The sequence below is a fragment of the Sus scrofa genome, chromosome 8 (assembly GCF_000003025.6).
Source record: "Sus scrofa isolate TJ Tabasco breed Duroc chromosome 8, Sscrofa11.1, whole genome shotgun sequence".
Taxonomy (NCBI): Eukaryota; Metazoa; Chordata; class Mammalia; order Artiodactyla; family Suidae; genus Sus; species Sus scrofa.
This window is the reverse complement of record NC_010450.4, coordinates 71,424,103-71,440,808: the sequence shown is the minus strand read 5'-3', so window position 1 is coordinate 71,440,808 and position 16,706 is coordinate 71,424,103. Positions and strand designations below refer to the sequence as shown.

Genomic DNA, 16,706 nt, shown 5'->3' with positions numbered 1-16,706 from the left:
GAATTTCCTTAGGATGAATTTTCAAATGTAATTCAAAGTTTATATAAACATTTTATAGCTCTTGATGCTTGCTGCCTGCCAAGTGGCATTTTCAATGGTGGGAATATTTAAAATTAACATTTGTAAAGAAGAGTCATTACAATAGTTGTGTAAAATCATTCTTTTCTTCTTCCGAACCAACCATATTTGTCAGCTCCAAGCTCCAGCTATAATATCACATTCCAAGTATTTATTTCCCATTGCTCTCAAGATTACACTTTACCACCTGGAAATGACTACATATTTGTACTAAGATAGATGAAAAATCCTAACAACCATGGGTAGTGTAGTGAGTCAAATTTGGAGCATTCAAAGATGATTCTAATTTACTATCTTGCTTATACAACTGAAAAGCTTAGACTGAATGCTAAATATACCACTAGCATATTTTTATTCTTAGAATTTTAATCAGAACAGTATAGACTGTGGGAAAGAGAAAAACACACAGGTAGCTCTCACTGAAAGGGCTCTACTCACAAGCTCCTACCTGCCGCCTGCCTTAAGCTATGCACAAGCTGTAGGATGGAGGGCCCTTCAGGAAATGAGCAGCACCTGCCCCACAGGAAATGCCCCCCACCCCCCCGTGTGTATTGTTTTCGTGACAATGGATTTTAACACCAATAATCTCATTTTTCAGATAGTACCGCAGCACTTTCTAGGATTCCATTCCAATAAAAGTATATACTACAATGAGGAATTACATGAGAGAAGAAACACATTTTGAAGGAATGCAGGGGAAGGTTTAAGGTGCTCGGCACCATGCAAGTGTGGCATTCACTGGTAGCCTGCAAAGAAAATTTCAATTGATGAATTTGAAAATGCAGATTCTGGAGTTCCCATTGTGGCTCAGTGGGTTGTGAACCGGACTAGTATCCATGAGGATTGCAGGTGCAATCCCTGGCCTTGCTCAGTGGGTTAAGGATCCGGCATTGCTACAAGCTGGGGCTCAGGTCACAGACATGGCTCAGATTTGGCGTTGCTGTGGCTGTGGTGTAGGCCGGTAGCTGCAGATTTGGTTCAACCCCTAGCCAGGGAACTTCTATGTGCCACAGGTGTGGCCCTAAAAAGGAAAGAAAATGTAGTTTCAACCTAGCTCATCATTATCCACCCTGGTAAATCAGCTCCCTCTCATTCTGTAAGGTTTGTTTGTTTTTTTTTTGTCTCTTCTAGGGCCGCATCCATGGCACATGGAGGTTCCCAGGCCAGGGGTCCAGTAGGAGCTGTAGCTGCTGGCCTACACCAGAGCCATAGCAATGTGGGATCCAAGTTGCGTCTGCGACCTACACCACAGCTCACGGCAACACCGGGTCCTTAACCCACTGAGCAAGGCCAGGGATCGAACCCGCAACCTCATGGTTCCTAGTCGGATTCGCCAATCACTGAGCCATGACGGGAACGCCTCATTCTGTAAGGTTCTACATCTGGTTCAATACCATCTATTCAGTTGTGCAAGACAGAGATCTAAGTAAGGATCACATCTGACCCTTTCTGTTCCACCATACCCACAGCCAACCACTAACAAGTCCTGCCAGTTTTATCTTCTTTAGTTTCCACATTTCTCAGGTCTGCCCCCTTTATAGAGTATGAGCTTTAGAGTCCCAGTAACACACATGTATTTGAATTCTGTTCCACCAATCTCTGAGGAACCCTTGACAAGTTTAAACACTCTAAGTCTCAGATTTCTCATTTATTCTGAACTAAAGATATCAACTACTTCGTAGGATGCTGTGAAAAGTAAATGAGATAGTGTTTAAATGTGCTTGGCAAACACCTGGAACACAGTAAACAAAAAAGCAGCAGTCACCGACCTTACTCATAGTTACCCTTTCAGGACTCAGCTTCTCTGTCTGCTCTAAGCTGCTGCTCCCACCTAGCTAAATTAGGTGCCTCTGAGTGCTTTGACTGTCTTTATCACCAGATGAAATACGGTATAGCATGTGTGACACAGTAATGTGTAGGTTTCTCTCCTGATGAGACCGTAACATGGGAACACGTCTGATCCATGTCCTTGTCTACAACATCCCACACTCGGCTTAGCACATATTAAGCTCTTCGTTTGTTGAATACTTAAATGTTTTTTGAATTATTTAGGAAAATGATCAGCTTTACTTTCTGTATCTTCTTGCATTTGGAAATGCCAGGAGAGGAGTTCCCATCATGACTCAGTGGTTAATTACCCTGACTAGGAACCATGAAGTTGAGGGTTCGATCCCTGGCCTCACTCAGTGGGTAGAGGATCCGGCATTGCCAGGAGCTGTGGTGTAGGTTGCAGATGTGGCTCGGATCCCATGTTGTTGTGGCTGTGGTGTAGGCCAGCAGCTGTAGCTCTGATTTGCCCCCTAGCCTGGGAACCTCTGTATGCTCTGCGTGTGGCCCTAAAAAGATAAAAAATAAAAAATAAATAAAATAAAATTTAAAAATTAAAAAAAAAAAAAAAAAGGAAATGCCAGGAGAAATTCTCCCCTAAAGCAGAAAAGTATCTATCATTTATCAGTACGTACTTGCTCTCGAATCATATTTTTGTAGTGAGTCACAATACTGTCATGCTGTTCTAATGTTTTTTTCACTTCTTCTTCTTTTTTATCTTCTTCACTGGACTTATGGATAGCTTTAGTTATCACACCTGCAAAAAAGGCTTATTTAAAATGCTATTTTATTATTAAGACTTATAAAGACTAAAGATCAGAATTATTAAGACTTAAGATCAGACTTAATTAAGACTTAAGATCAGTATGGCCTATCTGTATGGCCTATCAGTATGGCCTATCTGTATGACAACCCACACCACAGCAGGGACTCAAGCCACTGCAGGGACAACACTGGATCCTTAACCTGCTGCATCATAAGGGGACTTCCCCAAAAGTCCTTAAATGGGCTACAGACCAAGAGCTTGGAAAAAAGTACTTTTAGGCTTACCACATAATCTGTACGTGTCCATAATATACATATATAATATAATTCTAGGACCCCCATAATGAATAGCAAGATAAACTTTGTTGTCTTACCTTCAAGTTCTTTTACTAGCTTCGTAAACTCATGATCAAATATCATGTATTCTGGACTGGGAAAGTTTGGCTGGGGTTTCTGAGATGCTCTGGAATAAAACTCATGTTTGCTAATAAATCCTAGTTTCTCTATGAAATTCTCTTTGCCGATCCTCTTCTCTATTAGTTGTTTTAGTTTCTCTCTACAGAGATAAACATATTGAGATGCTTAAATAAAAAAAAAGTCATAACAAAACATAAGCGCTTGGTCTACATTATACTTTGGCAGAGAAAATTCATTTCTTTTTTTTTTTCTTTTTTGGCTGCCCCATGGCATATGGCGTTCCCAGGACAACCATCAGATCCGAGCCACAGTTTTCACCTATGCCGCAAATGCAGCAACACTGGATCCTTTAACATACTGTGCTGGGCCTAGGATCCAACCTGCGTCCTTATGCTGCAGAGACACTGCCAATCCTGCTGCGCCACAGTGGAAACTCCTATTATCATCTCTGGATGACATTAGCAAGTCATTTTACTCCTGCATGTTCCCCTTACTTACTTTGTGTAGCTCTCAAGTGAGTTATCATTGAAGTAAATTGAAATGCCCAACAGAAGAGCACATAAGCCTTGGACCAACTGCTCTTCCTCTCCAAGATTTTCTGCAATCTGTCCTGTAAGCTGAAATCTTTGTTAAGAAAACTAATAGTTCATTATATCTAGAGTATTATGTTTTACCATTCGAATCTGACATATATTTCATGCAAGAGTTTCTACAAGAAATTCTATACATAGTCCAAGCAAGCATAAAACAATAGTACACACATGCACACACACACACACACACACACACACAGCTTAAGCAAGCATTATTATCATCCTAATGGTTGGAAAAGTCACAACATAGAGAGAATTCAAATATTTGTGGCATGCAGCTACCTCTATTTGAAAGGAAGAAATGGAAAAGATAATAAATACTTACATGTATCTTACTAACACATAAAGGATACAAATGGAACATTGGCTGAATTGTGAAGAAAATGCGTTACTGCAATGGGGCAATTGCTTAGCCATGTACAAAGCAACATTAGTAATCCAACTCTTGTTTGTATTTTGCTTCCCTGCAATAAACAAGTTGGCGGAAATCTCATTTATTTTTTTCAAACTCAACATTGCCCTAGACCCCTCCCTCCTCATCTGCATAAAAATATATTTACTATCTTATAAAAGATGTGTCAGGAATTCAGACTTTAAAAACTGAACAAGAGAATGCACTCTTGTGTCCTCTACGGGCTGCACTTTGCAAAATAAACAGAGAGCAGAAATTAGACTTGACCCATGTTCGTAAGCATATATCAGGTTATCTAAAATGCTATTAGTGGGAAAACCCAATTTACTCAGCAAGAAAGATACAATGCTTAAAAACATTTATCAATCCTAAAACACCTTACAATAATATAAATTTGCTGGCAAATTTATGATGTTTCAGCCAAAATTTTGAAAATAACTTTCTGATAAAAGGACAAATTCTACTACCTTCAAAAAACATCAAGAAAAATACAAAGAAATAATCTAGAGTTCTCTTGTGGCTCAGCTGGTTAAGGATCTAGTATGGTCACTGCTGTGGCTTGGGTTGTGGGGAAAAAAAAATCTCATGAATTACTCAGTTAATTCCACTAGGGAATATATTTCTCTAGCAAGAAAATAAACCATGTTACAAACTCCCTGAAAAATGCCAAATAATGAGAAATTATAAACATAATGAAGGAGAAAAAGATTTATTTAAATTAGCTAAATGCCTCAAGCCACTAAATATACTGCTGTCAAGTATAGTTAAACAATACTGAAACTTGCATATCCATCAAAATCACAGTTTCCTAAATTTTAGTATAACACACACATTTCTTATATGGGATATTCCCTCAACTAATAATATTGCCAATGACAACACTGTATTACATAATCCGTATTTTTTGTTTAAGAAGAACAAAACTTGCTTAAAACAAAAAAATGGAAATTAGCTTAGTAAAGTATCATTTTGGGAATAATTTCAGAAAATAGTCAAAATACAGTTATTCAAAGGTCTAGACAAGGAATGGATTTAAAGTAACCATTACTCTGTTTTGAAAAATTTCTATCACCCAGCAAGACTGTTCTAATTTCATGAACCTTGATATCAATATCTTGGCCTTTTCTTTAATCTTTTTTTCAAGTATATTTAATATTTAATTAAACAAATTCAGATTAGACCTCTTCAAAAGATCTGCCAAGTAAGCATTACTTAGCATGAATTTAGTTTTTACATAAGGCATTATTTTTACTTTTCCCTTGGCTTTATGCCATTATTGTGTCCACGACATATCTTCATATTACCATAGGAAATTGAAAAGTTAAAAATAGTTGTTCTCAACTGACTGTGTTCCACAGAAATCTTACAATTACTAAAGTTATAAATGCAAATGTTTTGTTGATTTCTCTTGGTTTTGTACAAAAAGTTTACTGCTGAAATACCATTTGCAGGTACCAAATATGCCAACATTGTATATACAAGGGCATCCAATCAAATCACTGGCTAATGTCTGAGTAAACAAAAATGGAATTTGATTCAATTTTGAAAGTATGTCCTTTGGGGTCTAACTGAAGGTTAAGAAGAACAAAGTCAAACATAACTAGTTAGAACCAGTTAGAAGATAGAATAGAACACCTTCTTTATCAAGGCAACAAAAGAAGATGAAGTACTCAGAAAAGAGACTATCAAAACGGTACAGGAGTCCCCATTGTGGCTCTGTGGGTTTAGAACCTGACTAGTATCCATGAGGATGAGGGCTCAATCCCTGGCTTCGCTCAGTGGTTGAAGGATCTGGTGTTACCATGACCTGTGGTGTAGGTCGAAGATGAGGGTTGGATCCTGTGTTGCTGTGGCTGTAGCACAGGCCGGCAGCTACAGCTCCAATTTGATCTCTAGCCTGGAAACTTCCATATGCCATGGGTGCGGCCCTCAAAAAAAACAAAAACAAAAAAACTTGTACAAAACCTAAACAAGGAACACTTAAAAACACTTCTAAAGAGCACAAAAGTAGACAGAAATCAATAGAAAGACACAAGTGTCCTTAGAGAGGATAATGTAAGATCATGAAGATATTAATTCTACACTGATTTATAAAATTAAAATTTGATCCAAATAAAAATACCAAAAAGTTTTCTTTTTTTTCCTGGAACTAAACAACCTGGTTCTCAAGTTCATATGGAAAAACAGACAAGCAAGAATGACTAGGGGGGAGTTCCTTCTGTGGCTTAGCAGTAATGAACCCAATTAGTATTCATGAGGACTTGGGTTTGATCCCTGGCCTTGCTCAGTGGGTTAAAGGATCTGGAAGAAAAAAAAAAAAAAAGAGTAACTAGGGAAACTATAAAAACAATGAAGGAGAGCAAGGAGATGACACTAATTAATGGAAATCAAGGGATAGACTGGAAAGTCCAGAAATGATCCAGGTACAAATGGGAACTCTGTATATGAAAAGGACAGCATATCTGTGCACAGTTACAGATAGACTTAAAAAATGTGGGGACAACTAGATAGCAGTTTAAAAGATCAGAGGATCCATAGCTCACTCAGTTCAGAGAAAAATGGAACAAAGGGTTAAATGCAAAAATGAAACCAGAAGGTACGAGATGAAAATACTGGCAAATTCCTTAAAATCTTGCAGTGGGGAAGGCCTAAGTATGACCTAAAACACAGAAGCGATAAAAGAAAAGTCTGATACCATAGCAAAACAAAATAAGATCTAAAACAAAACATAAAGATCGTATCAGGAAAAATATATTTGTAACTTATCACAGACAAGGGTTAATTTCCTTAATGTGAGTTCCTATAAACAAGAAATAATTAACAACCCAACAAGAAAAATGGCCAGATGATATTATCTAGGAATGGGGAGTTCATGAAAAAAACTTCAAATAATGCATAAACATATAGAAAGCTACTCAGCCTTCAGTAAGAAAAATGTAAACTAAAACTCATGAAATAAGAGTTTTTCACCTATCAACAGACTGGCAAAAGTACAGTTTGACAACCAGCTGTTGGTGAGGTTGTCAGGAAACAGATAATCTAGTTCACTACAACCTTATTTCACTTTGCAAGTCAAAGTGCAAAATGGTATTACATGGAAAAATACAACAAAACAAAAACAAGGTGCGGTATAGGCAATATATATAAACAAAATACTTCAAGATGTAGGAAAAAACCTGAGTAATAGGAGGTGGGGAACTAGAACAGGGATGGGGTGAAGGTTTCTTATACCATTTTGATTTTTAAACCACTGGAGTTCTCTTGTGGTACAGTGGGTTAAGGACCCTGAGTTGCCACTGCAAGTGGCTAGGATTGACTCTGTAGCGAGGGTTCAATCCAACCATTAAATAAATACATGGTTTATTTTGTTTTATTTTATTCAATGTGGAAGTTCTTGGTGATAAGGCAAATTCAACAAAATCCTGACCAAGCTGCTCTATCCTTCCAAAAAATAAAATTAGAAATTGGGCAACGAGGAGTTTCCGTCTCGGCTCAGTGGTTAATGAATCCGACTAGGAACCCTGAGGTTTTGGGTTTGATCCCTGGTTAAGGATCCGGCGCTGCTGTGGACTGTGGTGTAGGTCACAGACATGGCTCGGATCTGGCATTGCTGTGGCTCTGGTGTAGGCCGACCGCTACAGCTCTGATTAGACCCCTAGCCTGGGAACCTCCATATAGCATGGGTGCGGCCCTAAAAAAGACAAAAAGACAAAAAAGAAAAAAAAAGAAATTGGGCAATGGAAGCAATCAAAACATTCTATTTCAGTGCTCTCTGATTTTCTGGTGGATTCCTTACAAAATAAATACTTAGAATAGCCACATCTCACTGTCTGATTAAGACTATTCATTTTACCTTAAAGTATATATGTTTACAGATTTAAGGAAAAAAAAAAAAAAAAAAGAAGCAACTATCTCTCCCCAGGCCCCTATAGTTTGTGAACCACTGACAAGATCTGGAAGACAAATGAACAGTGAAATTATAATTTCAGAGCATTCTGAGGGTTTCGTTATTAGAAACCACAGATTTTACGGGATGGAAAAAAACCACAAAATAAATGAAGCTTAATCAACCATGTTATCTCTAACATAAGCTTTTTTTTTTTTTTCTTCTTCTTCTTTTGTGGCCAGACCTGCAGCATGTGGAAGTTCCTGGCCAGGGATAGAACCTGCAATACAGCAGTGACCTACCTGAGCCACAGCAGTAACAACGCCAGATCCTTAACCCGCTGAGCCACCAGAGAATTCCTAGCAAGCTATTATGTTGCCCCATTATATTTTCTAAACAAAAATCCCTCATATTCTTTGTAGATTTCAAGTTTAGTACGTTTTCATTGTTCATTTAAAAAACAGGAAACACTAACATTTGAAACTTCTGGTGTCTAGGTATTAAAATGATGTTCTAGGAGAAATGGGGTTAAGATGGTGGAGTAGAAGGACTAGAGCTCACCTTCTCATAAAAACAACAAAATTACAACCAACTGCTGAACAATGTTCAACAAAACAGTCTGGAAAGCTATCAAAAACAAAGACAAAGAGGAGGCCACATCGAGATGGGAGGAGGGGCAATTACACAATATAAACAACCTCATACCTGGCAGGTAGGCCTAGGCTGTAAAGTAACTATATCACAGAAGCTTACCCATAGGAGTGAGAGTTCTGAGCCCCATGTCAAGTCCCCATGCCTGGGGATCTGGCACTGGGAGAAGGAGCCCCCAGAGCATTTGGCATTGAGAGCCAGTGGAGCTTGTGCGCAGGAGCTCCAGAGGACTGGGGGAAACAGAGATTCCATTCTTAAAAGGCACACACAGACTTTCACGTGCACTGCAAAAATCCTCAACAAAGTACTAGCAAACTGAATCCAGCAATACATTAAGAGGATCATACAACATGATCAAGTGGGATTTATCTGAGGGATGCAAAGGCTTTTCAATATCTGCAAATCAATCAGTGTGATACACCACAATAACAAACTGAAAAAATAAAAACCATATAATCTTCTCAATAGATACAGAAAACGCTTCTGACAAAATCCAACAACACTGTTGATAAAAACTCTCCAGAAAGTGGGCATGGAAACTACCTCAACATCAATCAGAGAAGAAAAAGAAATAAAAGGAATCCAAATTGGAAAGGAAGAAGTAAAACTGTCACTGTTTGCAGATGACATGGTACCATACCTAGAAAATCCTAAGGATGCTACCAAAAAACTGTTAAAGATCATCAATGAATTTGGTAAAGTTGCAGGATACAAAATTAATACACAGAAATGAACTGCATTTCTATACACTAACAAAGATCACAGAGAGAAATTAGAGAAATGATTCCATTTACCATTACGTTAAAAAGAATAAAATACCTAGGAATAAACCTACCTAAAGAGATAAAAGATCTGTACTTTGGAGTGCCTGTCATGCCTCAGTGGTAACAAACGTGATTAGGATCCATGAGGACACAGGTTTGATCCCTGGCCTTGCTCAGTGGGTTAAAGGATTCAGAGCTGCTGTGATTGAGGTGTAGGTTGCAGACGTGGCTCAGATCCCGTGTTGCTATTGCTGTGGTGTAGGTTGGCAGCTCCAGCTCCGATTTGACCCCTAGCCTGGAAACTTCAATATGATATGAGTGCGGCCCTAAAAAGACAGAAAAAGAAAAAGAAAAAGAAAAGACCTACACTCTGAACACAATAAGACAGTGATAAAAGAAATGAAAGATGACACAAACAGATGGAAAGATACAGGATGCTCCTGGACTGGAAAAATAAATATTGTCAAAATGACTGTACTACCAAAGGTAATCTACAGATTTAATGCAACCCCTATCAAATCACCAAGGACATTTTTCACAGAACTTGAACAAAATATTTTAAAGTTTGTTTGGAAGCACAAAAGACCCAGAACAGCCAAAGACATCCTGAAAGAGAAAAATGGAGCTGGAGGAATCAGGCTCCCTGACTTTAGACTATACTACAAAGCAACAATCATCAAAACTGTATGTTACTGGCACAAAGACAGAAACATAGATCAGTGGAACAGGATAGAAAGCCCAGAATTAAACCCAACGCACCTATGGTCAACTAATCTATGACAAAAGAGGCAAGAATATACAATGGATGAGTTCCCATTGTGGCTCAGTGGTTACCGAATCCAACTAGGAACCATGAGGTTGGCAGGTTCGATCCCTGGCCTTGCTCAGTGGGTTGAGAATCCGGCGTTGCCCATGAGCAGTGGTGTAGATTGCAGACGCGGCTCAGATCTCACATTGCTGTGGCTGTGGTGTAGGCCGGCGGCTACAGCTCTGATTAGACTCCTAGCCTGGGAACCTCCATATGCCACGGGAGTGGCCCTAGAAAAGGCAAAAAGACCAAAAAAAAAAAAAAAAAAAAAAAAAAAAACCCACAACCCCCCCCCCCAAAAAAAAGAATATACAGTGGAGAGAAGACAATCCCCTCAATAAGTGGTGCTGGGAAAACTGGACAGTCACATGTAAAAGAATGAAATTAGAACACTTCCTCACACCATAAACAAAAATAAACTCAAAATGGATTAAAGACCTAGATATAAGTTCAGATACTACAAAACTCTTAGAGGAAAACAGGCTGAACACTAGCTGACATAAACCACAGCAATATCATCTCAGATCCACCTCCTAGAGTAATAACAATAAAGCCAAAAATAAACAAATCAGACCTAATTAAACTTAAAAAGTTTTGGCATAACAAAGGAAACCCTAAACAAAACAAAAAGACAACCCACAGAATGGAAGAAAATATTTGCAACTGAAGCAACCGACAAAGGATTAGTCTCCAAAATACACAAATGCCTCCTGAAGCTCAATACCAAAATAACAAACACCATCAAAAAATGGGCAGAAGATCTAAACAGACAGTTCTCCAAAGAAGACATACAGATGGCAAAAAAAAAACAACAACAAAACATGCAACGTCACTAATTATTAGAGAAATGCAAATCAAAACCACTATGAGGTACCACCATACACCAGCCAGAACGGCCATCATCAAAAAGTGTACAAACAGTACATGCTAGAGAGGGTGTGGAGAAAAGGGAACCCTCATACACTGTTGGTAGGAGTGGAAATTGGTGCAACCACTGTGGAAAACAGTATAGAGAGTCCTCAAAAAACTAAAAACAGAATTAGCATTTGATCTAGCAGTCCCACTCTTAGGCATCTGTCCAGAGAAAACCATGACTCAAAAAGATACATGTACACCAATGTCCACTGCAGCACTATATATAATAGCCAAGACATGGAAGCAACCTAAATGTCCACTGATAGAGAAGTGGATAAAGAAGATGTGGTTTATACACACAATGGAGTATCACTCAGCCATAAAAAGGAATGAAATAATGGCATTTGCAGCAACATGGATAGATCTGACAATTATGCTAAATGAAGTTAGTCAGACAGTGAGACACAAATGTCATACGCCATCACTTATATGGACAATCTAAAAAAAAGGACACAGTGAACTTATTTGCAGAACAGAAACTGACTCACAGACTTGAAAAACTTATGATTATTAAAGGAGACAGGTTGGTGGCAGGGAGGGATGGGCTGGGGGTTTGGGATAGAAATGTTGTAAAATTAGGTTGTGATGATGGTTGTACAACTATAAATACAATAAAATTCACTGAAAAAAACCCGATGTTCTAGATTATTGTGATCAGATTTGCTTTCTAGTGGTAACCTCTGGGAACAGAGAATAAAAAAGGGACATGATGGCAGAGCCTCCTTGCCTGCCTGCTTGCATCTCTCACAAGCATCCTATCTTAATAAATCTATTTTTTGTCTATCAAAAAAAGTGGGGGCATGATGAAACTTTTTGGGATTATGAATACTACATTGTACATCTTGTTTTAGGGGTGGCTATAGATGTATATCGAACATCAAAAATCAGACTGAACACTTAAAGTCTGGTGCATTTTACTGTATATAAATTACACCTCCAAAAATTTCCCTTTGAAGTGATTGACGTGTATACTTTTAAATTACTTTACCCAATACCCAAAATTCTAAAGACTAGGGCATTCCCACTGTGGCTAAGCAGGTTATGAATCTGACAAGTATCCATGAGGATGCGGGTTTGATCCCCGGCCTCACTCAGTGGGTCAAGGATCCAGTATTGCTGTGAGCTGTGGTGTAGGTCACAGATGTGGCTTAGATATGGCATTGCTGTGGCTGTGGGGTAGGCCAGCAGCTGCAGCTCCAATTCGACCCCTATCTTGGGAATTTACATATGCCACAGGTATAGCCCTAAAAAGCAACAACAACAAAAAAACTATAGGCTAAACCTGTCAAATCTGTCCGTATGTGAGCTACTAACGTGTGTTAAATCATGCTCATACACAAAGATACAATTCCTAATGGGACCTCAGTTATTACTACCCACACTGCATAATTAATACATGCCCAATTATAGATATTAAGGCACATGCCTTTTTTTGTCAAATACTCCACTAAACAAATCAAAACCAAACACAAATCACAATCGTCTCCCATGTGCATCAAAAAGTAATCCCCAATGGCAGTGTAGCAATGGGTTACATCCTGAATAACTCAAAGTATTTAATTTAAACTCTTTTAAATTACAAAATTATACTTACTGTTTTGTATTACCTAAGTTATTGAAAAATATACCAATCATCTCATCCTTTCATGTACTGATTACAGACAAAATTCTTTATCCTATATTTTACTACCTTTGAAATGATTTCATTGGAAATAAAGAAGCAAGCTTGGGTGAAAAAACACATAAAAACCACCAAAAAGCCAAAACCAAGGAGTTCCAGAAAGTGCAAGCATCCCCAGAGGAAGCCGGAGTATAGCTTTAGATTCTCATTCCCACAGTCCTTAGTAACACCACTTCAATACCCCACGGAGAAAAACCGGAGAGTCACTCACAGTAGAGATAAACTTACTGACAATGTAAAGGTGTGAGTAGAATATAACTTCAAACAAGCAGTTAAAAAAAAAACAATCAGCAAAATCCAAGACAAAGAAAAAGGCTTGCTGTAAGAGGAAAATGCCTAAGCCCAAACAAGTAATACATACCCGTCGGTCGATCTTATCACCCTGCAAATTATACATTAAAAATTACTCATAATATTACTGCTTTAAAAAATGTCAATCTAGAAAAATTCCTCAAATACACCTCTCTAGAAACTCAAGCCAATAATTTGGGACTATCTTGTTATATAATAATGTAACTACATCTTAGAGGAGAAATAATAATTTTATAGCACTATGGTTACTTAGAGTAGGAAGATACCACTATCTTGAGGATTCTCACTATGTATTAGTTGTAACTGCAATGTTAAGGCGAAGTCTGTGGGGTGATGGTGGTCAGGCAGTTAATCATTATTTGGCTTAAGAAAAGCTCTTTTCCACACACAGCAACATGAGAATGATAAGTATTAAGTAAGGATATGAATTTTTGGGTAGTCTGAAAAAAATTGCTAAGAGATAAAAGATAAAGATAACATAGGCTTTCAGTCAAAGTAAGTTGACTCCAGGCAACAAAAGGTAGTTAGTTATCAGCTCCCTTTTCACTACAGATAATTTCTGAGTTCTCATTGGTAACTTCCTATGCGTGGCACTGACATTTCTTTAAAAGCTCTCAATAAAATAATTCAATGAGCATGGCAAAATTAAGACGGACTCAGTATATTACTATGGGGACACGACAGGATAATACCAGTGAATAGAGCAATTTTAGACTCACGTACATTTTTACTCTCCCTGAGTAACTCTGAATATTGATGACTTAATAGTTTTGCTAGAGCATGAACTTGAACTGTTTAACAGCAGGGCGACACATGTGGGCAAATCATCTAATAAGAGTAAGGGGCATTCCTAAATGCCTCAGCATCCACATTTCAGTGAAGCTTCGCTGTTTTCGTGAGGAGCCTAAAGGAATGCAAACATTTTTAATTATGTTTACATCTTTCTAGGTAAATTATATGCCTTGGGCTTTTGAGGTCTGGAGAGCTCACAAACATCAAGGGGCATACCTGTTTAACTATTTACGCAATGGATCAGTATTCTCTTTGTTTTCTGAAAGGAATTACTGCTCTGGGAAGAGAAAGAGTGAGGTACACAGACATGAACCACTCTATTCTATTCCCTCTCATAAACTGACCTGAGTTTAGCTATTGAGCGGCAAGAGAAAATGACATGCAAGACTGGTGTGGATGATACAAAAAGAAAACAAATCCAAAAAAACCACCTTTCTGTCCAGAACAGGTATTTTCATCATGATGCAGCCTAATTCTCTATTTGGCAAAACCATTCTTAAGAGACTATTGCCTTCTCTCCACAAAACCGTTTCTGGTGACAATGAGTTACTTACTGTACAGTCCTTGCCTCTTTCCTTTTTCATCTACATCTACTAAGAACACCCTTAAATCCTTGCATCACTGACATCAAAATGAAACTTTAGAAGGCTGGCTACTTTACCTGTGAAAGGATGTTGGTGCACTGTTGCAGTAAAGAAACAGGAGGGTTGCCGATACTTGTAGCAAGTTGAACCCTGAGCAACTGTTCTTTCTGGGTAGCGTTTTCTTGCAACGCATGGGCAAGGGCCACAGCAGCACACCAGTTTGAAAGCGAATCAGTAGAAAATAAACCTCCACATAACAACTGACCAGCTGAGACTGAAATACCTGTTGCTACAAAGATGGCAGGCAAATAATAATGTAAAAATTAATTATGTTGTTTTCTACACACAAAAATAGTATGAAATATTACTTAAAATTTTGCTAATTAGTAGTATTAATAACACTTTCAAAAATTTGTTTTTGCAAAACAAAATGGAAGATGACAAAAGAGTACTTTGGAAGAAAAGTAGCAGAACAAAGAAGTATTAGAACACGTTAGGCATCAAATTGATGATGGTAATATTCCAGAAAATTATTACCTTAATTACAAACTACATCTCTAAAGCGAATTCAAGGTAAAGCTATATTTTAAACATTCTATTACATTTTAACATTGTTCATTTAAACATCTACTACACATTTATAACATGTTTTACCATTAAAAGCTTGAGACATTTACTTACTTTTTAAAACAAAAATCAGAATTAAATTATTTACCATCAATGGTGGAAGGTAAAAGTGTTGACACAATTTCTCCTTGTCCTTTTTGGTTTTTATATAAGAAACACTGGAAACAATAGAGAACAGCACAGCGCAATACAAACGGCTGCCTTTCATTAACCATGGACATGAGAAGTACTACAATAGCCGGTCTGTTGCATTTAAAAAGAAAAGAACAAAAAGAAACATTGCAATCTAGGTACACAAATCAATAACTAGTTATCTTTGTTGACTGAAAAACCATAGCCAGGTTGCTGTGGCTCTGGTGTAGGCCAGTGGCTACAGCTCTGATTAGACCCCTAGCCTGGCAACCTTCATATGCTACAGAAGTGGCCCTAGAAAAGAAAGAAAAAAACAAAAAAGAAAAAAAAAAAAAAAAAACAAACCATACTCAGAACACCAGCAAGTTAACTACTTTAATCTCCACTTCACAGAAAAGGTAACTGCAGCTGAGAGAAATGATCTTTTTGCTTAAGGCACATAGCCAGGAAGTGACATCTGGGCCCAAAACACAAGTTCCAAAGACCACAAACTCTTAAAATACTGTATTTATCTTGTCAGATAATTTCTTGTTTCAAAACACCTAAGGAGGAGTTCCTGTCATGGCTCAGTGGTTAACGAATCCGACTAGGAATCAAGAGGATGCCGGTTTGATCTCTGGCCTCACTCAGTGGGTTAAGGATCCTCGTTGCCGTGAGCTGTGGTGTAGATCGCAGATGCGGGTTGGATCCTGTGTTGCTGCATCTCTGGTGTAGGCCGGTGGCTACAGCTCCAATTAGACCCCTAGCTTGGGAACCTCCATATGCTGCAGGTGAGGCCCTAGATAAGGTAAAAAGATAAAAAAAAAAAAAAAAAAAAAAAAAAGATGTGTATATGAGATATACTAAAAACCCAAAGTAGTTTTTACTTCCCCTGTGGGATCTCAGTATTTCCCTTTTCCTACCTTGGTGGATTTGAAGGTGCATTTACAGAAGCAAAGTAGTCTTGGTTTACTTGGCAGCCTCGAATAACTTCTGATACAGTATTAATGGTCTGTAATAGGTGCGGGGTGGAGGAGAAAATTTAGAGAAAGTCAGTCAAGGGAAAAAAACCTGTTTTCAAAAGAAGAGACTGTTATATTCTTCTGCTTTTAAATGCTAAAATATCGACACTAAAAAAAAAAAAAGTGACAGCATTACAATCTTGTAAAACTTTGAGATAATATTTTAATACATTAAGTGCAGACCTCCAACTAAAAATATTTGACCATGTGTATTTAAAAATCTCAAAAAAACCAAAAAAAAAAAAAAAAAACCTCAAAAAACCAAAAATGAATCCTATTCTTTAAGAGATGGAATCTATTTCTATAAAATAAGAAAAGGATGCTTAAAAATAAAATCAGAGAACACCTAAAAAAAAAAAAGGGAGTTCCCATTGTGGCTCAGCAGTAATGAACCCGACTAGGATCCATGAGGACATGGGTTCGATCCCTAGTTTCCCTCAGTGGGTTTAGGATTCGGCATT

General features: G+C 38.0%; 1 protein-coding gene across 1 annotated transcript in view; it reads right to left on the bottom strand.

Annotated features, from left to right (window-relative positions):
- USO1 (USO1 vesicle transport factor) overlaps window positions 1-16,706 on the bottom strand; it is an 87,632-nt gene that overhangs the window by 10,450 nt on the left and 60,476 nt on the right. The window contains 8 exon segments of the mRNA XM_005666762.3: window positions 2,541-2,662; window positions 3,045-3,226; window positions 3,586-3,704; window positions 4,034-4,144; window positions 13,159-13,179; window positions 14,563-14,774; window positions 15,201-15,355; window positions 16,147-16,235. Of these exon segments, the coding sequence (XP_005666819.2) occupies window positions 2,541-2,662; window positions 3,045-3,226; window positions 3,586-3,704; window positions 4,034-4,144; window positions 13,159-13,179; window positions 14,563-14,774; window positions 15,201-15,355; window positions 16,147-16,235 (1,011 nt within the window).